The sequence below is a fragment of the Anolis sagrei genome, chromosome 4, assembly GCF_037176765.1.
Source record: "Anolis sagrei isolate rAnoSag1 chromosome 4, rAnoSag1.mat, whole genome shotgun sequence".
In the NCBI taxonomy this organism is placed as follows: domain Eukaryota; kingdom Metazoa; phylum Chordata; class Lepidosauria; order Squamata; family Dactyloidae; genus Anolis; species Anolis sagrei.
In genome coordinates this window covers 47,914,067-47,939,641 of record NC_090024.1, presented here as the reverse complement: position 1 = coordinate 47,939,641, position 25,575 = coordinate 47,914,067, and the positions used below count along the sequence as shown (strand labels likewise).

At 40.2% G+C, this 25,575-nt stretch overlaps 1 protein-coding gene across 1 annotated transcript in view; it reads left to right on the top strand.

The window, feature by feature from the left end:
• Positions 1 to 1,554: 1,554 nt before the first annotated feature.
• RAB2A (RAB2A, member RAS oncogene family) overlaps positions 1,555 to 25,575 on the top strand; it is a 41,377-nt gene continuing 17,356 nt past the window's right edge. The window contains exons 1-5 of the mRNA XM_060775373.2: positions 1,555 to 2,013; positions 12,705 to 12,776; positions 16,564 to 16,631; positions 23,284 to 23,366; positions 24,946 to 25,038. Coding sequence (XP_060631356.1) covers positions 1,968 to 2,013; positions 12,705 to 12,776; positions 16,564 to 16,631; positions 23,284 to 23,366; positions 24,946 to 25,038 — 362 coding nt within the window. The 5' untranslated portion in view covers positions 1,555 to 1,967. The remainder of the gene's footprint in view (positions 2,014 to 12,704; positions 12,777 to 16,563; positions 16,632 to 23,283; positions 23,367 to 24,945; positions 25,039 to 25,575) is intronic.

The following is a 25,575-nucleotide window of genomic DNA, read 5'->3' as shown; positions in this document are numbered from 1 at the left end:
TCTGAGTCCATACTCAAATGTGTGATTTCCTGCCTTGACATTCTGGGATATAGAGCTGTGTGGAAGTGCCCCAGAATATCAAGGCAGAAAATCCCACATTGTCTGAGTGTAGATTCAGATAACCCAGGGCCCTTCCACACAGCCCAATATCCCAGAATAACAAGGCAGAAAATCCCACAATATCTGCTTAGAACTGGGTTATCGGAGTCCACACTCAGATAATGTGTGATTTCCTGCCTTGATATCCTGGGATATAGGGCTGTATGGAAGTGCCCCCAGAATATCAAGGTAGAAAATCCCACATTGTCTGAGCGTGGATTCAGATAACCCAGAGCCCTTCCACACAGCCCAATATCTCAGAATATCAAGGCAGAAAATCCCACAATGTCTGCTTAGAACTGGGTTATCTGAGTCCACGCTCAAGATTTCCTGCCTTGATATCCTGGGATATAGGGCTGTATGGAAGTGCCCCCAGAATATCAAGGCAGAAAATCCCACATTGTCTGAGTGTAGATTCAGATAACCCAGGGCCCTTCCACACAGCCCAATATCCCAGAATATCAAGGCAGAAAATCCCAAAATGTCTGCGTACAACTGGGTTATCTGAGTCCACACTCAGATAATATGCGATTTCCTGCCTTGATATCCTGGGATATAGGGCTGTGTGGAAGTGCCCCCAGAATATCAAGGCAGAAAATCCCACAATATCTGCTTTGAACTGGGTTATCTGAGTCCACACTCAGATAATGTGTGATTTCCTGCCATGATATCCTGGGATACAGGGCTGTGTGGAAGTGCCCCCAGAATACCAAGGCAGAAAATCCAACAATTTCTGCTTTGAACCAGGTTATCTGAGTCCACACTCAGATGTGTGATTTCCTGCCTTGATATCCTGGGATATCAAGGCAGAATACCAGAATACCAAGGCAGAAAATCCCACAATATCTGCTTTGAACTGGGTTATCTGAGTCCACACTCAGATGTGTGATATCCTGCCTTGATATCCTGGGATACAGGGTTGTGTGGAAGTTCCCCCAGAATACCAAGGCAGAAAATCCAACAATTTCTGCTTTGAACCAGGTTATCTGAGTCCACACTCAGATGTGTGCTTTCCTGCCTTGATATCCTGAGATCTAGGGCTGTGTGGAAGTGCCCCCAGAATACCAAGGCAGACAATTCCACATTGTCTGAGTATAGATTCAGATAACCCAGGGCCTTTCCACACAACCCAATATCCCAGAATAACAAGGCAGAAAATCCACAATATCTGTTTAGAACTGAGTTATGTGAGTCCACACTCAAGATGTGCGAATTCCTGCCTTGACATTCTGGGATATAGAGCAGTGTGGAATGGCCCCCAGTTCAAAACAGATATTCTGCGAGGTTAAATGGTTGTGTAGACGCACCCTAAGAAAGGAGGAGCGCTGGAGGGCTGATAACCCGCGGGCCAGGCCTGGGTCCCCACCCAGAGGCGAGGCCGCCTAGCAGTCTCTGCCCGTCTCTCTCTCTCTCTCTCAGGAGATCCTCCCCTCCAAGGCAAAGGCAACCGGCTACTTGAGCACTTCCGGGTTGAGGAAGAACGCCGCGTGACGTCGTTTGGGGGAGCCTCGCGCCTGTTATTGTTCGTTGCTCCTTCGAGCCGCTTCCTTCTTCCAGCGCCCGCCTCCAGGCCTTTCCTTCCTTCCCTTCCTTTAAGGCCAAAAAAACAAATACGACAACAACCACCTTATTATTTTTTTAAGAAAGAGAAAACCAGGAAGGAAGGAAGGAAGGAGGGAAGCAGGCCCGGCGTGGGAGGTTGTTGCCGCTGCTGCGACCCATTCCACAGGAAGGGAGAGCGAGGCCGCGAGAGGAGCCTGCCCGTCCGTCCCAGGAAGGGGGAAGCGCGGCGGTTGGGAGGCCAACGGTTTTCGGGCGTCCGGGGCGGCGCGCGCAGGTAGCGGCTGAGGAGAGGAGAGCGGCGAGACATGGCCTACGCGTATCTCTTCAAGTATATCATTATCGGGGACACAGGTGAGGAGGCGAGGCGGGGGAGAAGCGCAGGGAAGGGAAAGAGGGGAGGGGCGCTGGCCTCCAGCTGCGGCTCCATTTCCGCAGTGTTGGCTGCGCCGACGTGGTGGTGACTCGGCTCGGGAGGGGGAGGCGCCTGGCCCGCAAGGCCCCGCCCGCGGCCTAGCTCTGGGCGCTGGGAAGGGGAGGCCTCGGGTCCCCAACACTGCCGAGAAGGGAGCGGTGTTGACAGGGGGAGGGAGCCGAGGCCAACGGGAAGGAGAACGGGCCTTCTGTCTCCTCGGGGGCCCTCCAAACAGTTCAGCACCGGCTTGCGTGGGAAGGCCTCTTTCGCCAGGCTTGTCGCCCCGAGGAGCCCAAGGACTCAAATAATAAAGGAAGAAACCATGAAAATGAACAAAATCTGGCTACCAGTATTAAAAAAAAACTCAAAAATTACAACAGAGGGGAAACAAACAGGCACATAAAATCACTCTCAACAAAAGATTCCCCCCAGGCACTTCCAAGCCATTAAATGCTAATCAAGGTGATCAGCTGAAACATTCACACCTAGCCCCAGCAGACAAAAGTCCTTTGTCTCACCCTGGTCATTCCACAGGTATATAAACCCATTTTTCCTACTTCCAACAGACCTCACTATCTCTGAGGATGCTTGCCATAGATGCAGGCGAAACGTCAGGAGAAAAATTGCCTCCAGAACATGGCCATATAGCCCGGAAAAACCTACAACAACCCAGACTCAAATAATATTTGTGCCCCTCTTCCATTCCCCAACCGGGCGGCTTGCCCATGTTTTGGGTGTCCATTCCCTTCCCAAGGGCGCCAAGTTGGAGAAGATTGCTATAGCCCTGTAGTTGGCCAGGTGATTTGGACCACAACTCCCTTTATTTATTTATGATTATGATATAACGATATTTCTACTCCGCCTTTCTCGAACCCCGAAAGTGACTCAAGGATGCTTGCCATAGATGCAGGCGAAACGTCAGGAGAGAATGCCTCTAGAACAGGGGTCCTCAAATTAAGGCTCGAGGGCCAGATATGGCCCTCCAAAGTCATTTACCTGGCCTTCGCTCAGGGTCAACCTAAGTTTGAAAGGACTTGAAAGCAAACAACAACAACAACCACAGTCCTATCTCATCAGCCAAAAGCATAAAACATCAAATCATCCTGGCGTTCCCTGGGCAACATCCTTGCAGACGGTCAATTCTCTCACACCAGAAGCTACTTGCAGTTTCTCAAGTCACTCCTGACACACACACACACACACAAAGCCAAAAGCAGGCCTACACTTCCCATTGAAATACTAACAAGTTTACTCTTTCTTGAGGCCTATTGTTCAATGCAGGGGTCCTCAAATTAAAGCTCGAGGGCCAAATATGGCCCTCCAAAGTCATTTACCCGGCCCTTGCTCGGGGTCAACCTAAGTCTGAAAGGACTTGAAAGCACACAACAACAACCGCAGTCCTATCTCATCAGCCAAAATCAGGCCCACACTTCCCATTGAAATACTAACAAGTTTACTCTTTCTTGAGGTGTATTGTTCAATGCAGGGGTCCTCAAATTAAGGCTCGGGGGCCAGATATGCCCCCCCAAAGTAATTTACCTGGCCCTTGCTCAGGGTCAACCTAAGTTTGAAACAACTTGAAAGCACACAACAACAGCAACAACAGTCCTATCTCATCAGCCAAAAGCAGGCCCACATTCCCCATTGAAATACTAACAAGTCTACTCTTTATTGAGGCCTATTGTTCAATGCAGGAGTACTCAAATTAAGGCTCGAGGGCCAGATTTGGACCTCCAAAGTCATTTACCCGGCCCTCACTCTGGGTCAACCTAAGTCTGAAACGACTTGAAAGCACACAACAACAACAACAGTCCTATCTCATCAGCCAAAAGCTGGGCCACACTTCCCATTGAAATACTAATAAGTTTACTCTTTTTTTGAGGCCTATTGTTCAATGCAGGGGTCCTCAAATTAAGGCTCAAGGACTAGATATGGCCCTCCAAAGTCATTTACCCGGCCCTCGCTTGGGGTCAACCTAAGTCTGAAAGGACTTGAAAGGACACAACAACAACCGCAGTCCTATCTCATCAGCCAAAAGCAGGCCCACACTTCCCATTGAAATACTAACAAGTTTACTCTTTCTTGAGGCCTATTGTTTAATGCAGGAGTCCTCAAATTAAGGCTCGAGGGCCAGATATAGCCCTCCAAAGTCATTTACCCGGCCCTCGCTCGGGGTCAAAAGTCTGAAACTACTTGAAAGCACACAACAACAGTCCTATCTCATCAGCCAAAAGCAGGCCCACACTTCCCATTGAAATACTAACAAGTTTACTCTTTCTTGAGGCCTATTGTTCAATGCAGGGGTCCTCAAATTAAGGCTTGAGGGCCAGATATGGCCCTCCATAGTCATTTACCCAGCCGTCACTCAGGGTCAACCTAAGTCTGAAACGACTTGAAAGCACACAACAACAACAACAACAACAGTCCTATCTCATCAGCCAAAAGCAGGCCCACACTTCCCATTGAAATACTAATAAGTTTATATTTGTTAAAATTGTTCTTTATTTTAATTATTGTATTGTTTTAAAGTGATTTTTCCACTACAAATAAGATATGTGCAGTGTGCATAGAAATTCATTCATGTTTTTTTCAAATTATAATCCGGCCTTCCAACAGTTTGAGGGACTGTGACCTGGCCCTCTGTTTAAAAAGTTTGTGGACCCCTGCTCTAGAACATGGCCATATAGCCCGAAAAACTTACAACAAACCAGTGATTCCAGCCATGAAAGCCTTCGACAATACATTGACTCAAGGCAGCTTTACAACATAGGCAGCTTTACAACATAGGCAGCTTTACAACATAGGCAGCTATTCGATGCCATTAAAACAATGTAAAAATTACAACAAACATTTAAAACAGAATTATAAAATACATACATTAAAACCTTTAAAAACATATGAAACCACTACTGTCACTATTAGCCTCATCGTCCAAAAACATAATCTAAGCTGTTCCAGTATTCGATTTCATATAGTTCCGTGTTTATATATTGCACTAGGTTCCCAAAGTTTGTTCAAAAGGCCATGTTTTCACTTTTCTCCGGAAGGTCAGGAGGGAAGGGGCTGATCTAATATCCTTAGGAAGGGAGTTCCACAGCCGAGAGGCCACCCCTGAGAAGGCCCTGTCTCTCGTCCCCGCCAGTTGCACCTGCGAAGAAGGCAGGACCAAGAGCAGGGCCTCCCCAGATGATATTATTATTACTAACTTTATTTCTATCAGCCTTTCCTCCCCAATGGGGAGTATATTCCTAAACTTGTCACAAAGCAACTATAAATGTCCTTGATGTTGCCAGAGAAACCAATGAAGGGACTTGAGTACAGATTTGAGCTTATGCAGTGGGAGGCTGACATTCAGAAATGTGTAACAACAGCAAAGTGAGTCAGGGGTAACCATCTTCAAACAGCCAAATAATAACCATGGGTTATCTAATGCGATTGTAGTTCCTCTTGCAATTTGCCAATAAGTCAACATGGTGACCTAATAAATAGATCTCTAAGGTGTTGGGAAAGAGTTCTAGAGATACCATGGATTACCAGAAAAGAGGAGTAAATGGGCCTGTGAACAAATCAAGCTCAAATTCTCCCTAGAAGATGCCTAAACAAAGACTGCTGTACTTTGGATATACCATGACAAGGCATCACTTCTCAGGAAAAAATGCTTCTTGATGTAACAGACAGTAGGCAAAAAGGGAAACTGCTTTACAGGTTAATAGACTCAGGCCTCTTCCACACAGCTGAATAAAATCTCACAATATCTGTTTTGAACTGATATATCTTAAGTCCACACTGCATAAAATGTGGGTTTTTATTCAGCTGTATGGAGGGGGCCTCAAGGTGACTAATAAATACAAGCAGCCCCCCCCCTCCCCAAGATGATTAAAAACAGGAGTGAGACAATAGGAAGTGAGAGAAATCTACCCCTTAGAAGGGAAATCCACCCCTGGAAGAGTTGTCATGGGGAAAAGGTGTCTCCACTTAAGCTTTCTCACCAATCCTTGTATGCACAACAAGCCACATTTTTCAAAATCCATTTATCATAGGGATAGGAAGTGAGGTGAAATCTCCTGGCTGGAGTTACACTTAAAAATCTACCTGTTCCAATTTGCATACAAATTCAACTTGAGAACAAACCTATAGAATCTATCTTGTTTGTAACTTGGGGGCTGCTTGTATAACACCTAATAATGTAAAAGTAAGACACATATAATTTTGTTTTTTAAAAAAAATTAAACATTTGTGGGTAAATGTAAAAGCTAAAATCCAAGAACTACCATTAAAATTACATTCGAAGGCAGTGGTTCTCAACCTGTGGGTCCCTGGGTGTTTTAGGCTACAACTCCCAGAAATCCCAGCCAGTTTACCAGCTTTTAGGATTTCTGGGAGTTGAAGGCCAAAACATCTGGGGACCCACAGGTTGAGAACCATTGTTCTAAGGCCACCTTCCCCCCCCCTCCCCAGTAGTGGGCCCCTCATCCTCCCCGAAATGCCTAGTGGTGAAGAAAGGCAAGCAGGGATGGGGGACCATCTTGGTTTCTCTTGGGAGGAAGTTACAAAATCTAGGAGCAGCCACCAATAAGGCCCTGACTGTGAGTCATGCTATCTTGCATTTCTGGGAACTGTAGTCTAAAGCTGCTCGGTAACCAAAGGTTGAGAATCACTGAGCAGGTGCTCCATGCACAAAGATAGAATGGCCTATATCGGAAATAGCACTTTCTGGCTTCCTTTTCTTTTCTTACTTTTTAATTGTATTAAGAGCCTTCAAATGAAGGTGCTTTATATAATGTTTCACACACTTTATTAGGTGGCAGTTAAATGCTTGTATTCCTCCTTCAGACTTTTCATATGAAGCTGATAATGTGGCTATGCAATGAAGAATCGGGAAGTCATATGTTTTTCCATAAATGTCAGACACTGCCTCCACCTAGGATACATTGCCTTTGCAGAATTAATGCAATTTAACACCAGTTTAAATGTCATACCTCAATCTTATGGAATCATTGAAGTTCTAGTCTGGTGATTAACCAGCAGGTAACAGAATGGTGATGAAAAAATTGAATGCATGGATCCAGGACAGGTGATGCCTGTTCTTTGCCTACTTCTATAAGTTCAGTAGAACTCAACAATATTCTGGGGAGGTCCTTCTCTCTGTCCACCAATTTCTTATATTCAGATCTGCTTGAAAGCAGCCAGGCAAAGAGGGCCTTCTTGGTGGCTGCTCCCAGACTTTGAAACTCCTTCCCCAGAGAGACCCCCGGCTTTGCATTCCTTCCATCTTCAGAGAAAAGGGCATCCCCAGGGTGTCCTTGCAGACAGCCAATTTTCTCATATCATAAGCTACTTGCAGTTTCTCAAGTTGCTTCTGACATGAAAAAAATCCAGATAAAAGCATTTATATTTCTCAAGGCTTTCACATATTAATGAAGGTTGGCCTTTTCATGCTATATGGTGCTGTTAATTTTTAAAAGTTTTGCATAACTTTGTTAAAATGTTTTTGTATATTTTGGTGTGTGAGAGTTAGGAAAAACCACAAATATGACACTTGAAAATGTGTCAGGTATAATGAATCAAATGAGGTGGAAAGCACCTTAATCTCTCCTTGCTTGAGAAGAGGTGAGGTGTGTATGAAGTCAATGAAGAGTGCTGCCTGTTAATGTTACACTACAGTGGTTCAATATATGTGTGAACATAATAATTGTAATAGTCCTGTTTTTGAAAACGTTTCTAATCTCATTCTGTTTTTCTTGTCTGGATATTGAAACTGAATGACCATGAAAGGTGTGAAGTAAATTCTACTTAGCTGTTTCCTTTTTCTTCAAAAGGTGCCACCACCTAAAGAGATAAAAATGGGGAAATTGTTTTGAATAGAGATTTTTGGATCCATATGCAGGATTACTGATGATTGAATAAAAACACATTTCTAATCCTCAAACTTTATCCATTAACATGTTCTTTTCTTGAGGCCTAATGATAAAAATAAATTGTAGCCCAACTTTTACCAAATCCTGAGTCAGGCTGGAGGAGAAAGAAATGGTTTGAAGAGTACTGTTCTGATTCTTTTTGTTTTTGAATACCTTCCAGGAATTTCTCAGTCCAAATATCTTGGTCAGTAATGAAATGCTTATATACAGTTCTGGCCTACGGCCATGCTACCTTGAGCACGCCCGATCTCGAAGCTAAGCAGGGTTGGGCCTGGTTACTACTTGAATGGGAAACCACCTGAGAATACCGGGTTATCTATATTGCTAGATTGCTTTTATTTTTAAAGAAGAAAAGCAAGCCAGTACTTTTAATTGCACAGTTTATTTTTAAAAGTTGTGGATTATTCCCTACTGCTGAATTTCTTAGGGCCCTTCTAGACAGGGCCTATATCCCACGATCTGATCCCAGGTTTTCTGTTTATCCCAGATTAATTGGCAGTGGGTGCTCATATAATCCACTTTAAAGCAGAGAAGCTAGGATTAGATCCTGGGATATAGGGATTATCTGGAAGGGTCCTTAGTCTCAAGGAAGATGTAACCTAATAATAATTCATTATTAAAAGAATTGTATGTTTATAGTTATCCCTCCATACTTATGGATTCAACCTTACACAACTTAATAATATTTTTTAAAATCCAAAAAACAAAGCTTGATTTTGCCATTTTAATAAGAGACATAATTTTACTACAGTATTGTATATAATGGAGCTTGAGGATTCACAAGCATGACTACTGGGCTAAATTGTGGAATAAATCTTTGGACTCTTGGGTTTTATTTCTCTGATACTTCTTCAACATTGCCCATTAGGCTCTGCTATCCTATATGTTCTTATTGGGTATACTGTTGTACATTCTGAGTGTTCTAAGTGCTTTATGTACATTTGCTGTACAATTCTTAACTGTTTTGTGGATTATAGCTCTGAAGATCAGGGTTCAAATCCCATTTTGGACATGGAAGTCCACTGGATGATCTTGAACAAGTCATACTCCCTCAGCCTCAGAGGGTAGCAAAGGGAAATCCTCCAAATAAATCTTGCCAAGAAAATCTTAAATAAGGTCATTGGATCATTGTAAGTCAGAAACAACTTGAGGGCCCACCAGAGCAACAAGGCAAGGAAGCAAAAATGGCTTAGATGTCATTTTTATTTTATTAATGTGGAAATTATATCAAGTTATTTTTACTGTGTTCATCTTTTTTAATTTTATGCTTGTTATAATATAAAAAGCTTTGAATAAAAAGGAGAGATAATATGTAGGAAAAAGTTAACTTGATTAATACTTTCTTGAAGCTATCTTCTGAGAACACAGCAGATGTGTAATGGTACTGCTTGTTTTTTCTTTCTAATATGATGATCAAAGTTTTTTAAATATTCAATTTAGCATTTTCTTACATTACAGCATGGGGCTGTGGTAGCACAGTGATAGAACTTGCAGACCAGAAAGTCGGAAGTTCGAATTTTCAGGACAGTGTGAGCTCCCACTGTTAGCCCCAGCTTCTGCCAACTTAGCAGTTCAAAAACATGTAAATGCGAGTAGATCAATAGGTACCGCTTCGGCAGGAAGGTAACGGTGCTCCATTGAGTCATGCCAGCTACATGACTTAGGAGGCGTGTATGGACAATGCCAGTTCTTGGGCTTAGGAGTGGAGATGAGCACCATCCCCCAGAGTCAGACACAACTAGACTTAATGTCAAGGGGAAACCTTTATCTTCAGCATATAGCTGTATTTTTAAAACAATGTTTTAAATGAAGAAGTTAACCATTTGTATTGAGCATTAGCAATTATCCATTTTGGTAAAACAGTATTACCTTACTTCTAGAACAGCGTTTCTCAACCTGGAGGGTCGGGACCCCTGAGGGGGTCATGAGGGGGTGTCAGAGGGGGCCACCAAAGACCATCAGGAAACACAGTATGTTCTGTTGGTCATGAAGGTTCTGTGTGGGAAGATTAGTCCAATTCTATTGTTGGTGGGGTTCCGAACGCTCTTTGATTGTAGGTGAACTATAAATCCCAGCACCTACAGCTCCCAAATGTCAAGGTCTATTTTCCCCCAAATTCCACCAGTGTTCACATTTGGGCATATTGATGATTTGTGCCAAGTTTGGTCCAGATCCATCATTGTTTGAGTCCACAGTGCTCTCTGGATGTAGGTGAACTATAACTCCCAAATTCAAGGTCAATGCTCACCAAACCCTTCCAGTATTTTCTGTTGGTCATGGGAGTTCGGTGTGCCAAGTTTGGTTCAATTCCATCCATCGTTGGTGGAGTTCAGAATGCTCTTTGATTGTAGGTGAACTATAAATCCCAGCAACTACAACTCCCAAATGACAAAATCAGTCCCATCCCATCCCCAACCCCATCAATATTCAAATTTGGGCATATCGGGTATTTGTGCCAAATTTGTTCCAGTGAATGAAAATGCATCCTGCATATCAGATATTTACATTACGATTCATAACAGTAGCAAAATTACAGTTAGACAGTAGCAACAAAAATAATGTTATGGTTGGGGGTCACCACAACATGAGGAACTGTATTAAGGGGTCGCAGCATTAGGAGGGTTGAGAAACACTGTCCTAGAACATTCTCACCTGTAAACTTGGAAGAAAATTGCAGAATCAAAAAGCAGCTGCTAGTTTCCTCTGCATGTAATTTGCATATTGATAGGATCTTGTTTCAGAATCTACTTGATTCTATTGAAAGAACAGACTTAAGATCCCACAAGGATGATACCACAGTTCTATGGCATCCTTATAGTGTGAATTAGTCCACTGTGAAATGAACCTCTGAGTACTTCATACACGTCAGATTATTTAATTAGTTCTTTGGACTCTAAATTTTGCATTTTTAAAAACGTAGAACATCCCTACATTTATTAGACAATCAAAAGGTAATATCATAGAAGATGCCTCCCCTTTTCTTCTTTTAAGCAGCACTTTTTTCTTGCCTTTTTCAGATTAATGGGTGTTATTTGATGCAAACTTTGTAATTCTACATTTTAAATTGAAATACAAAAGAACTTTAGACCAAAGAAGAAAATGTGTTTACCTCTTTTCCACAACAGCTATACCTCACATCATTTAGGAGCATTCTTACTATTAACTTTCTCAGAATGCTTTTTCAAAGCTTTTGAGTAATAGGAGAGGGGAAAGAAAGCTTTTTTCTAAAAATAAATTACTTTAGACTTTGCAACTATATTCTTTGAAGTGTTAGGATCAGAACTGGTTCAATCCAGCATCTAATAAAATTATTTGTAGAGCTTCAACGTTATAAAAATGGAAACATCTGTAATGCACACTCATACAATGCTAGTGCTGTCAATCTTCTAACTTTTGTGTGACTGCTTGGGCTACATACCAACATGCTCTCTCAGACTTTGCTAATAATGTGAGGCCATATTTCACACAGAATATAGATCCTTTGAAATCCACAGCAGACTCTCTTTTCATATAGGAAAGGAAAAGCCCTTCTGAAGTCAGGAAACTCAGTGAAAGGCCAGTAATCTTTTGGCATTTAGCTAGTCTCTGAGATTCTGTGGAGCAACATTATTATCTTTGCAATTGAGTTCTTGCCAGCCTTAACAGAGGAGCTAAGTGCAGTAATTACCAAGTACTGCTCTGTTAGAGAAACCACACCCTGCTTCAGTTCTGATAATAGATCAAGCTGACCACATCGATTTTCTCAGTACTCCTTAGAGGAAATTTGAGAGTTCTTGTCCAATTTAGTTACCTCCTTGTCTCCCAAGTTCCAAAGTTTACTTGTGCTACAAGTACCACTCAAGACGCTTCACTCTTGAAACTGGCAGGAGTGGAGCAGTGTTTGTATCTTAAAAGGTTACTAAGGGCCCTTTCACACAGCCCTATATCCCAGAATATCAAAGCAGTAAATCACACAATATCTGCTTTGAACTGGGATATCTGAGTCCACTCTCACATAGTGTGGGATGTTGTGCTTGATATTCTGGGATATAGGGCTGTGTGAAAGAGCCCTAACAGAACAGCACTACCCCCATTGCAGAGAGTGCATGGAAACATGCACTCTCTACCTTCTTATGACCCTAGAACAGGCATGCACAACCTTTGCCACACCAGATGTTTGGGATTCCCAACTCCTAGAAACTAACCAGCTAGACCAGTGGTCAGGAATTGTGGGAGCTGAAGTCAAAAAACATCTGGAGGTGCAGATCTGCCCTAGGAAATATAGGAAATGTGTGTGGTTTTGAAGAGGGGATTAAATTTTTATGAGATTCATGAAAGGATGAATAAGTTCAATTCTCTATTAAGCCGAAGATTCATTTCATGTTTTGCTAGACTTTGAATTGAGTGGTATAGTCGCCCTCAATTTCCACATATTCAATATCAATGGATTCAGTCATCCACAGCTTGAAAATATATTTTTTACAACCCAAAGCCATTTTATATAAGGGACACTCTTTTGTTACGCCATTGTATATAATGGGGTTTGACCATCTGCAGATTTTGATATTTACCGGAGTCCTGGAACCAAATGCCAGCAGATAGCAACTGCTTACTATATTGATTTTTTTTAAAATCTGGAAATACTATTTTAAATATGATTTTTTTAAAATTGTCATTATGGAAGTATTTTCTCTTTGGGTATTTTTTTATTCTATTTTTATTTTATTTTTCAGGTGTGGGGAAATCATGTTTATTGTTGCAGTTTACCGACAAAAGGTTTCAACCAGTTCATGACCTTACCATAGGTAAGTCTTTACAAATAGGTGAACGAATAATGAAGATGGCAGTCTCATATGTCAAGAACTGTAATTTTATAGACTTTAAATTACTTTAAAAGAGTATAAAATCATACATTTATAAATATATGGTGACATGCATCTGCGGTGCTTAATACATTTAGTAATAAATTTAAATAAATCAGACTCCTATGAGACAGATGTCACCAGATGACTCACTGTTGTTTGATTTAATTGTATCGTAGACTGAGATTGCATTCTTACAGATTTATAAGCCATGAGGATCTCTGTTTATTGTGCGTGGGGTGTGTACTGGATTTTTTTAAAACACATTTTGCTGACTGAACAAGGTAGGAATTTTGCTCAATATATCATTCAAACAGAAGATTTTAGGTTGTTGCTCCCCTCTGTAAGCAACAGTTGGTAAATAGAGGACAAACTAATGGTCAATCCTCACTTGTAAAGTGAATGCTGAGTGAAACATTAGAATTCAGATGACATTATAAACTAATGTTTTTTAGCTTTTTCATTGCATGTATTAACCGGGAACGAGAGTTAACTAGTTGCATTATAGTCACAATATTATCTATACAAAAACAGTAACATTATTTGGTTTAATTTCCAGTCACTTTCCTCTGAATATTAAATATCTCTTTAAATGTTTTGTTAAATCTGAGTTACAACATTCTTCTACATTTTTATAATATGTGTAAATAATTTTCAGTAGCTGCATTTAGCTGAATTAATGCAGTGAATTTCATTGTAATGTTCTCTTTCAGATAGTAGATGTTGTAACTTTTTCTAAGATTTTTTAAGTGCATCACAGTTAGTCACTTCCAAGATTTGATTTCTGTTTCATCCTTTTTGTGATGCTAACTGAAGAGAATTTGAAAAGCTTCTTTCAGGTTCATTAATGTGCTTTTCCTGCATGGCAGGGGGTTGGACTAAATGGCCAATGTGGTCTCTTCCAACTCTTATTATTCTATGATTCTAATGGAACCTGATAGTAGATTGAACTCAGTAGTTTATTTAATGACATACTGCTGTGGGGTCCCTGGCTTGGTAGACCAAAGTTACATATTGAAAAAGGAACTGAAGGAATTTAATATAAAAGTTTTATAAAAACAACCATTGACAGCAATTGAACAACAAAGGAACAAACACTATTTCCAAACTCGGGGGATGGGTCTCAGGGGCACGGTTTTGTCCTGGCTCCGGTCCTTCCTGGAGGGCCAATCCCAGATGTTGAAGCTGGGAGATGCCTGCTCGGACCCCTGGACTTTGACCTGTGGGGTCCCGCAAGGCTCTATTTTATCTCCCATGCTTTTTAACATCTACATGAAACCGCTGGGAGAGGTCACCCGGAGTTTTGGAGTTAGGTGCCATCTCTATGCAGATGACACACAACTCTATTACTCATTTCCACCTAATTCCAAGGAAGCCCCTTGAGTGCTGGACGAGTGCTTGGCCGCTGTGGCTGTCTGGATGAGGAGGAACAAGCTGAAGATCACTCCCGACAAGACAGAGGTCCTCCTGGTCGATCAAAAATCGGATTGGGGTATTGGGTGGCAACCTGTGCTGGACGGGGTTACACTCCCCCTGAAGTCACAGGTCCGCAGTTTGGGAGTCCTCTTGGATTCATCACTTACGCTTGAGGCTCAGGCGTCGGCGGTGTCTGGGAGGGCTTTTACACAATTGAGACTCATGCGCCAACTGCGACCTTACCTCGTAAAGGCTGATCTGGCCGGGGTGGTCCATGCCTTAGTCACCTCTAGATTGGACTACTGTAATGTGCTCTACGTGGGGCTGTCCTTGAAAACAGCTTGGAAATTTCACCTAGTCCAGCGGGCGGCGGCCAGGATGTTAACTGGTGCTCCTTACAGAGAGAGGTCAACCCTCCTGTTCAAGGAGCTCCATTGGCTGGCGTTCATTTTCCGGTCCCAATTCAAGGTGCAGATACTCACCTACAAAACCCTAAACGGTTTGGGACCTGCCTACTTGCGTGACCGCATCTCCGTTTACGAACCCGCACGCTCCCTCCGATCATCTGGAGAGGCCTTGCTCACGATCCCACCAGCGTTGCAGGCGCGTTTGGTGGGAACGAGGGACAGGGCCTTCTCTGTGGTGGCCCCCCGGCTCTGGAACTCTCTCCCTAAGGACATCAGACAAGCCCCAACGTTGGGTGTCTTTAGGAAGAGCCTGAAGACCTGGCTGTTCCAGTGTGCCTTTCCAAAATAGGAAACTCCTGGCTTCAAGTCCCAAATGCACTTTGTTAGAGATTCAGGATTATCTGCACATTGCACCTACCTCCAAATACCTCTACATATTACCTGTCAGGCTCAGCACTTTTAAATTTTTGTCAATTACATTTGGCCCAGCCTCTAGGTTTTTAATTGCGTCACGGTGTCATTGTTTTATTGTTTTGCTTGATGTTTTATTATTTGCTTATGAGTTTTACTGTGTATTGTATGTTGTTGTTGGCGGCCTTGGCCTTTGTGAGCCGCATCGTGTCCTTTGGGAGATTTTGCGGGGTATAAATAAAGTTAATAATAATAATAAAACTGTGTGTGTCAATATTTGGGTTTTTTAAAGTTTATTTCAGTGGTCTATCTGTTATCGTACCAGAAGACTATATACAGCTGTTTTGAAATCTCTAGGAACTTAAAATATTTTCTATGTCTAAGCAGACTGTTTTCTTCAACATGGATCTATGTCATTTAGGCCTCATGGTCAAATTTCAGACTTTCTTCCTTCACCATACTTTCTGTATCAACAAGCAATATTACGTAATTACAATTCTTTTGTTATCACTTTAAAGACTAACTTGAAGATTTTATAAGAAATAATTTTATAGGATTGTTCCCCCCCCCTTTTTTTTTTTTAAAGCACAAGCAATCCTGTTTTGCATTGATATTCTGGAAATGATCATTTGAAATACCTTACACATCAGAATCATAGTATCTTAGGGCTGGAATGAACCTCAAGGATTATCTAGTCCAAACTCCTGCCGTGCAGGAATAGAACATTTATGAATGATGCCAGTCCAACCTCTATTTAGAGATCTCCAAAGAAACAAAAGGCAGTGTGTCCCACTGTTGAACTTTTGTTTACAGTAAAAAAAGGTTCTTAATAATTAGGAGGAATCTCTTTCCTTATAATATGAATCCATTAATTTGTATTTTAGTCTTTTGGGCAGAAGAAAACAATCTGGCTAAATTTTCTGCATGATATTCCTTTAGCTATTTAAAGATGGTTCTCATGTCACCTCATTCTACATAAAGCTTGATTTCTAGACCTTTGATCATCCTGGTCGCCCTTCTCTAGATCTATTCCAGCTTGTTAATACCCTTCATGACCTGTGATGCCCAAAACTGGACACAGTATTCCTGATAAAATCTGAATAGAATGGCACCACTACGTTTTTTAAAAAAATGAGCACTGTAAAACTATTGATACAGCTTAAAATTGAATTTGTATTTTTGCTTCTTTATCACACTGTTGACTCATGCTTAGTTTGTGATCTCCTGAGATCCGTACATCCTTTTCATATATACTGCTTTGAAGCCAGGTATTGCCCATCCTGTATTTGTGCATTTTTCTTGTCTGGATGCACTACTATACATTTATCTTTGTTGAAATTCAAGACTTTGTGAAAATACAAAACTATACAAAAATAGAATAGTCTGTGGTAAGTAGACTAGGAAGATAGGTAGAAAACATGTACAATAATGTTGCTTCTTGTTATGACTAAGGTTGTAGCAAGTTCTAAATTATAACATTTCATTTTATTATTTAGGTGTAGAATTTGGTGCTCGAATGATAACCATTGATGGAAAACAGATAAAGCTTCAGATATGGGATACTGTAAGTATAGCTAAGATTTCTACACAAATTTATTTTGAAATAACACAAGTTCAGATTATATTTCAAAGGAAAGGCACAAGACAATGCCTCTCATTTTTTTACAGTAGAAAATTGAAATAATTGTGTGAATTTTGATTAGGCACATACAAAGTGGCAAACAATGTTGTGAACTGAAAAAGCAGAAAGTTTATTCTGTCTTATAACCAGAAACCCTTTGTCTGGGTCTTGGACCAGCAATTACTTTGTTTACATTGAAAAAGGATACATCCATACTTGGAGTGAACCACACTTCTAACCTGCTTCAAAACCAGTTGTGTTAGTGTTTCATTTTCCCAGGATGAAAACGTAGGGAGACAAGACATTTTTTCCCTCTATTTTGTTTCAGTTAGGTTTTTGTACCTGCCAAACATGTGTGATTCAACAAATCAAATGAGAAGAATATTAATCAAGTCAAATCATGCTAGCTTGTGAGAAGGAAAGGGTACAAATTTATCGGTATAGTTTCTAAAATCAGCCTATATGACATTCCAATAACAGCAAACAAACAGCCTTGTAATTGAATCAGATGTTTTTAAAAGTAATCCAGTTTGAATTTGTATTGTACTGTGATTTTTAAAAATGTTATGGCGTGTTCATTATGTAAGATGGATATATGTGTTAGCATAGTTTTCCTGTCTGAAAGGGATTGGTTTCATGTGTATTGTTTTCTTAGTAACAATTAATGAATGTTCCAATGTATCCCCTACCATATCAGTTTTCATGTTTAGGACTGAAATCAAAAGGGTTATGTTCACACTGTGGTAAAAGGGAGAAGGACAGACATCTTAAAAATTTCTTACTATTAAATGAATTTGTACACTCACAATGCATCTACACTGTATGCAGTTTAACAGAACTTCCATAGCTCAGTGCTATGGAATAATTGCAGTTGTTGTTTTACAAGTTTTTAGCCATATTCACAAACAGCCCCAGTGTCTCACCGAACTGCAAATCCCAGAATTTTATAGAAACGACCCATTGCAGTTGAAGTGTCAAATTGCGTTAATTATACACTATAGATGCAGTCTCAATCTCCTATTTTCTCAATGCCCTTCTGTTCTTCTCACTTCTTCTTTGGGACTTTAAAATACTGCCTTCTCTTAATTCACAGTAATTTTTTTTTCTTTGTGTCTCAAGAGTTTCCATACAATTGGGGAGATAATGCAAATCAGAACATTCTGGGGTTTTTTTTTCTCCAAATTTGATAGGCATTTGGTCACCTGGTTTTAGTATGTGGGAGAGTAGTACTATTTCTTTCTTACATAAGCAGCTTGCTGCAATTTTGTTGTTCTGTCTGCAGTCAGCTTTTTTTTATTTTCATTGTTTTCTGATGTGCTGATTAATATTTATCAGCTGCATTCTGATTAATATTAATCAACATATAGAGATGGATTGTCTGCATCCTGAACATACCATCTGTGTGTGCGTGCGTGTGTGGTTAACATTCTAATGACCGTTCTCTGAACATATTTTTCTGCATTATTTTTTAGTGTGGGGTGTTTCTGTTACAGCATTTCTTCCATGTGCATATTACAAGATGGTTCATTCTGTACTTCTGTGTAGCTGCTGCAACACTCTGTTCTGCCTCTTATCTTCTCATTTTTCAGCCATTCAAAGCCTTGCACATTACTGCTACAGAAATGCAATGTTTTCAGCACTCTCGAGTTCTGGACAACCTCCCCAATGGTTAGGTTTAATGGAAGACAAGTTCAAACCCTCTGGCCAGTGACCAAGGATTCCACCAGTACCATCACCATGGTTTCTTGCTTCATGGAGGATCAAAGTTGCTGTTCAATAATGCCTCCAGGTTCTCATCTTAGAAAAAGGGTCAAGAATGATACCATGGTTGATGGTACTGCAAGCCACTGAGATGTTCAGAAGGACCAAAGGGAACACACTGTCCTTTTCCAGTACCCAATTTAAATAATCTGTCCAGGCAATCAAGGCTGTTCTGTTTTATAGCCAGGCTTCAGGCCATATTGGAAATGGATTTAGTTAATCTATCACGTTCATGAACTTCTGTAACTAGGAATCCAGTACCTTGCCCAGAAATGGGTTATTGGAGACTGGTAGGTAAATATCCAGTACAGTAGAATCTAGGGACAGGTTTTCAACAGTCGTCTTGTAAACTTCTTTCTTTAGGTATGTTGTAGTAAGGCATTGATATCACTGTTCAAGAAGTGCTGGGATAAGGCAGCACTTCCTACCCAGTGGTTCCAATTACCGTATCCCAGCACTTCTGTAGCTGTGATACCAATCTCAAAAGTTTTAAAACATACTTCGTTTTGCTTATGATTGCTTCATGTGTAACTCTGCCACTGACGAAAGTATGGAATTTACAATGATTCATGCATGGCGTTTGAAGTGAAAAGTAAATAAATGAAGTCTGCCTCTTAAATGCTTCCTACCTTTCCTTTCCTCTTCCAAAGTTCCCTGAAGTTTTCCAGGTTTAAATATATACCATGAATAACTTTTAGCATGGTAATTTCAGTTCAAATGTCTGTGAACGTAATGACATATGTCAAGAGAAGGATAAATGTATACTTCTTTACCCGATGTATAAGGAAACGAAGGAATCCTGGAACTTGAGGAATTTGGAGTCTTTTTCCTTCCAGATCAACTTCTCTTACTTACAGTCAGGGAAGATTTCTTATGACTACCGCAAACAGTAGATGAGCTTCACATAACTCAGTGATTCACCAGTTCCCCACCACACATAACTATCTGCAAAATTGTAAATCTGTCTAAGTTTCCAGACAAGACAGAGGTACTCCTGGCCAGTCGTAAGGTTACAGCCTGTGCTCGATGGGGTTACACTCCCCCTGAAGATACAGGTTTGCAGCTTGGACTCATCACTAAGCCTGGAATCCCAGGTCTCGGTGGGGGCCAGGGGAACATTCGCACAATTAATGCTTGTGCATCAGCTACGCTTGCACCTTGGGAAGTCTGACTTGGCCATGGTAGCCCATGCTCTGGTTACATCCCGTATAGACTACTGCAACATGCTCCACGTGGGGTTGCCTTTGGAAGCTTCAAATGGTCCAACTGGCTGCAACCAGATTGCTCACCAGAGTACTGTTCAGGGAGCACACAACCTCTCTGTTACCCCAACTGCACTGGCTGCCAGTTTGCTGCTGGACACAATTCAAAGTCCTGGCTTTAGCCTATAAAGCTCTAAACAGTTCCAGCCCAGCTTGCCTGTCTGAACGTATCTCTCCCTTGCAACCATCTAAAAGTTTAAGTTTGTCCGGGGAGGCCCTGCTCTCAGACCCACCTTCTTCGCAGGCTCGGCTGGCGAGGACAAGAGTTGTGGCCCTTCAGTTGTGGAACTCTCTCCCCAGGGATATTAGATCAGCCCCTTCCCTCTTGACCTTCCTGGAAAAAAAGTAAAAATGTAGCTATTTGAACAAGCCTTCAGAATATAATTCAGCAGTCAAACACGGTATTAGTGAACATTGGAACAGTTCAGACAACGATTTATGGACAATGAGACTAACAGTGAAGCCATTGGTTTTATATGTTTTATTGAATGTATATTATTAAATGCCTGTTTCCTGGCATCATAAGACTTGACTAAGCTCATATTATTGTCGAAGGCTTTCATGGCTGGAATCACTAAGTTCTTGTGGGTTTTTTCGGGCTATATGGCCATGTTCTAGAGGCATTTTCTCCTGACGTTTCGCCTGCATCTATAGCAAGCATCCTCAGAGGTGAGTTGACCTCACCTCTGAGGATGCTTGCCATAGATGCAGGCGAAACGTCAGGAGAAATGCCTCTAGAACATGGCCATATAGCCCGAAAAAACCCACAAGAGCTAAGCTCATATTGTTTTTCCATGTGAAGAGAATGAAGTGGTTAATAAAAACTCGGCCTTGGACAAATCTCCCTACAATGACTGCAGTGAATCGGGGTGGTAGAAAATACTGTAAAGCAGGTTTTGTAAAAGAAGGGATATAGACGGAGGAATTCTACATACAGTGTATTCCAGCAGCTACCTGCTTACATTATAGAAATCTTAGGCAGATGTGATCTTAGGAATCCTTTATGGGCAACAGCTATCTTGCCTTAGTCTTAGCATGACTATTTTGTGATCTTGGAATCATATATCGTCCCATAGCAGGTCCACTGACCCCCTTTTTGTGTGCATCTGGCACCTTGCATGCATCAAACCGTGAATTTGGTTGCTTTTTTAATCGTGAGGGTGAGAGCTGGAATGAAAAGCAAACCCAATGTTGAAATGAATTTCATATTTTAAAATGTATGCAGAACTTTTAAGTATGTATTGAGATGGTAAGTATCTAGGCAATATCAGCTGATACTGAAAGTGATTACGATTTAAGGCTAAAATGTCTGGGAAGTTTCACATCACTGTACAGTAGGCCTGCATGTAACCTTAATGCAGAGGGTCCCTAAAACGCATGTCTGTCTGCCTGCATTGTGGGTGCTTATCAGTCATCTATCCAAATCCATGTAAGCATCTTGGTGATACTTGTGTATATAATGATGATTGCTTAAAAAAAACTCCATAACAAACCATTCTGCCATCCTTCAAACATGACAACCAAGATCTTCAAGATCAGGTTATGACGTGCTCAGAGAAACTAGAAAATTGTGTTAAAAATAAACTTTTAGAAAACGTTTGGACTATGAGTTGTTCATTTTTGAAAATTTGTTCATAGCTTTTTAACTGTTTTCTTTATACTGCAAAATTAACAAATAATCTTTCTCATGCTCTCACTAGTTGAAAATAATAGTGGCATTACAGTTTTCATTGTTATTCCTCTTTGACACATTGATTACTAAATTTTGCGGTAAATAGTTTGCACATGTTATCACCATGTCCAAATCTTAAGTGTTCATCACACTGGCTAGTTGTTTCAGATAGTTTCATTTGAAAACTGTTTTATATATATAAACTGGAATGTTATATGTATTACTGGACGTGACAGTTCACAGCATCACTGCACTTCTGCTTCAGTGGCATTAGTTCCTATATTTTGTTTTCTCACACACATGGAATTATAGAGTTTGAAGAGACCTCATGGGCCATCCAGTCCAACCCCCTGCCAAGAAGCAGGAAAATCACATTCAAGGCACCCCAATTTTATGATGATACTTTTTATATCACCATATTTGTTCCATCTCCTGCTCCATTGTTTTTTAAAAATAGGGTGACCTGATTATACCATTACATAATGATGCTTATGAAATACACATATTACCTGGATAGATTGGGAAGATTAACACACAGCTCCACCCATTTTTATCTCTGATTTTTGCACCATTCTGTTTTTGTATATTCCTCTTTAAACTTTGGTATCATTCCTTTTCTTGAAGCCCATAGTTTCTTTGGGCATTAATTCTTAATAGGGTTATATTGAAGTTTTAGTGTTCTTCTTATTTAAAAATGTATAATTTTAAGTAATGGAACACACACACATATATGATGGAGGTCTGAGAAACATTCAGCAGTACTGTTGTGAATCCCGGTGTCCACTTAGTCTATCTGGGTTTCCCTCCTGGAGATGCTTGGGAAATCCTCTGGAGAGGAACAGTGCCTGCACACCACCCACTATGCTTGAAATATGGCAATCAAGTGGAACAATATGTTTGTACCTAAAGTGATTATTAAGCCATAGTGGGATAGAAAAGCATTAACAGATTATTTCCAGTGGGACTATAATTGAATATAATGTAATAACCCAATGGCAAAATTGCACAATACTTGTACAGTGAGAGCCAGTACTAGGAAAGTCACAACATTGTGTAATAAGCAAAAATGGAAATTACACTGCAATTCTGCTATAACAGTGTTGTGTGATAAGCAGGTTGGGCTTTTTTAAAAGTTAACTTTGTGGTACTTTTAAAAGTTTTGAGTGAATAGAAAGGATTAGTAAGAAAATATTCATTTGGATCTTTTAACCCATCTGTTTGCAAATTTACTGTGCATTTTCAAATATTTCATGATACTGGAACTTTTTACATCATATTGATAAACATTTTACAAAGGCACAGGAAAAATCCAACAGAAATATATAAAACCAATTCCAAACCATTCTCTGTTTTTATAATAAAATAATTATAGAAAGAATTCTATTTCAAGACTTAAAAGCTGGCTGCAGCTTATGATAGATAAAATCTGCATCCTTGGCCTTCCTACAACCTTTATACCAGCAGATGGTGGGTGTAAAGATGTCATTCATCATTTATTTACAATGGGCTTTATTTATTCTAGTGTCAACAGCTGCCCCAAGGAGGGAGTTATTGAATTCAAATGTGAGGCACTGGGCTATTTGCTTCCTTTCAAATTTGTCTTCAGAGCTTAGTTGCTAGGAGTCCATTCTGTACTCTAATAATGATTCATGTATTGTGAAGCCATTCAGTAAATTGGGTTGTTGGGGATTGCCAAAAAAATGTTTAGAGGTCTTTTTCTCGATTCCACACATACGCATACACACTCATTTTGCTAGGCTGAAAACTTTTAAAAATAGGCCTCTTCTTTTCCGGAAGTGCTTTCTACTCCTTCACCTAGTTCCTTCAGCAATGTATTCCTTAGTTTCTTCACGTGAAAATATAGGAGGGCAAGTGAACAATGTATCTTGTTTTATTACAGGCTGGGCAAGAGTCCTTTCGTTCCATCACAAGGTCATACTACAGAGGGGCAGCAGGGGCTCTACTAGTATATGATATTACAAGGTGAGAATCTTGAAAATAGGGTCCAAAATATTTTGCTAGTGTTTTGTGAATCAAAATCTGCTATCTAAAGCCCTGGACCTGAACTGGTAGTTTGAAGAGGAGGTAAGAAAATATTATTTCTACTGTGGATTTACATTAGTAGACCGGTATATAATTCATGATTCTGCTGGAGTATGGAAGATACAATAAATATAGGCTTGATGTGGAACGTTTAAAATGGAGAGCTGAAAAGAGTGATGTAAAATAGTTGGTCTTGATCGAGACACTTATTATTTCAGCGGATCTTTTCTAAAAGTGGCTAACTGAAGTGTCTTTGAATGTAGTGTACTGTAGACATTATTAAGACTGGATTTATCTCACTGAAAGATGAGATTGTCAGCCCTATCTGGTAAACTATATTTAATTTTGTGTATATGGATAGCATAGGGAAGACTTAACATCTCTGTGGTGTTTGTTTTGCTATTGGTGGTCCTGTTCAGAAGATTTCGCCTCACTTCCTGTCCCTGTGATAACTGGATTTTGAAAACATGTGGCTTTTGTGGAAACAAGGGTTTGTTATAAAGTTTTAGTGGAAACACCTCTTCATGATACCTCTTTCATGAGTGATTCACTTCCTGTTGTCCCACCCCCATTCTTAACTATGAGTAATTTGTAAGTCTGATTTTTGTAACCTGGGGGCTGCCTGTAAGTATTTTTTTATTGTGAATTATGATTTAGAGCAAATGTCCATTAGTTTTATGCAACTGTAGCCTGTGTTGTTTAAATTACAATAGCCTGGGGTTGAGTAAGTAGTCCTGGGTTGTATTATGCATTTTTGATAGAAGGCATGTCTGTTTTTTTGGTGCTTCAATGTTAGTTCAGCTACTTGACCCTAGAAGGATTTTAATCAAATATCTTAAGATGCCAAACTAGAGAGGTGCTCATCTAGAAACATTCATATAAATCAGGTGTGAACGACATCAACTTCATATATCTGACTCTATTTTTTCATCAATCTGGAAACAGACAGTGGTGAAGGGTTATGGGAGTTGCAGTATGAAAACATGTGGAGGGCCTCAGTCACTGCATTTAATATAAGTCATAGAAGAAGTATAAAATAAAGGAAATTATTCTATGCAGTGTTATGCTGAGCCCATTTATTTTATACTTCTATAATGTGTAAAATCCTAAGTGTGAAGTATCAGAGAATCATGAATTTGTGAGAATAGAATATTAAGATACTTTAAGTCATCATTTGCTTTTGTTTGTTTGTTACCTGGATTTTATATTAGCTATTCAAATTACAGACTTAGAATAAAAACTTTTTTAGAGTGTTGTGTGGTTAGTCATATACTAGCGGCATTTTCTTCTGATGTTTTGCCTGCATCTGTGGCTGGCATCTTCAGCTCTGAAGATGGCAACCACAGATGCAAGCAAAGTGTTGGGGGAAAATGCTGCTAGAACACAGCCATACAGCCCAGGAACCACACACCACTCCAGTGATTCTGGCTGTGAAAGCCTTCGACAATACATAAAACTTTTAGTTGATAATGTTTTTGATGATGCATCACACCCCACCTAAGTTTTGGTTCCTTTTTAGGAGGGACACCTTTAATCATTTGACAACATGGTTAGAAGATGCCCGTCAGCATTCAAATTCCAACATGGTGATTATGCTTATTGGGAATAAAAGGTAAAATGAAATGTTGTGAAGTAATGTGGATTAGTTATTAATGCTACCTGCAGTCCAGATTTACCATTTTAATTTTTTTTTCTGAAGTTGTTTTAAATCACTAAGTTACCTAAAATAATAATTGCCCTATTTGTGATACAAAAATGTACTCTGGTTTAAAATGCAATGTAAAGAATGATAGGTTTAAATTTTCTTTCCTTATTTTACACTTAGGTGCTTTTTGTTCTAACAGTTGTGTAAAGTGCAATTTCTAATTACCACATTATTTTCATATTGACCTCTCTTCTCTGTAAACAGTACTCCACCATAATTGACTTCAGAATTACTGTAGTGAAACTTCCCACTTTGGATGAATCTTGTAAGGATGCCTTTTGCCTGCCAATTGTTATCATAACTCATCCTTGGTAGTTGGGTTTTAAATACTACTACATTTTGGGTTTTCATTCTTTAAGAACCAAGTCCATTTTTTAAAAGAAATACTCTGAAAGTATACGTTATAGTCTCATTTTTCATTTGCTCATTTAGTAATGAAGGCTA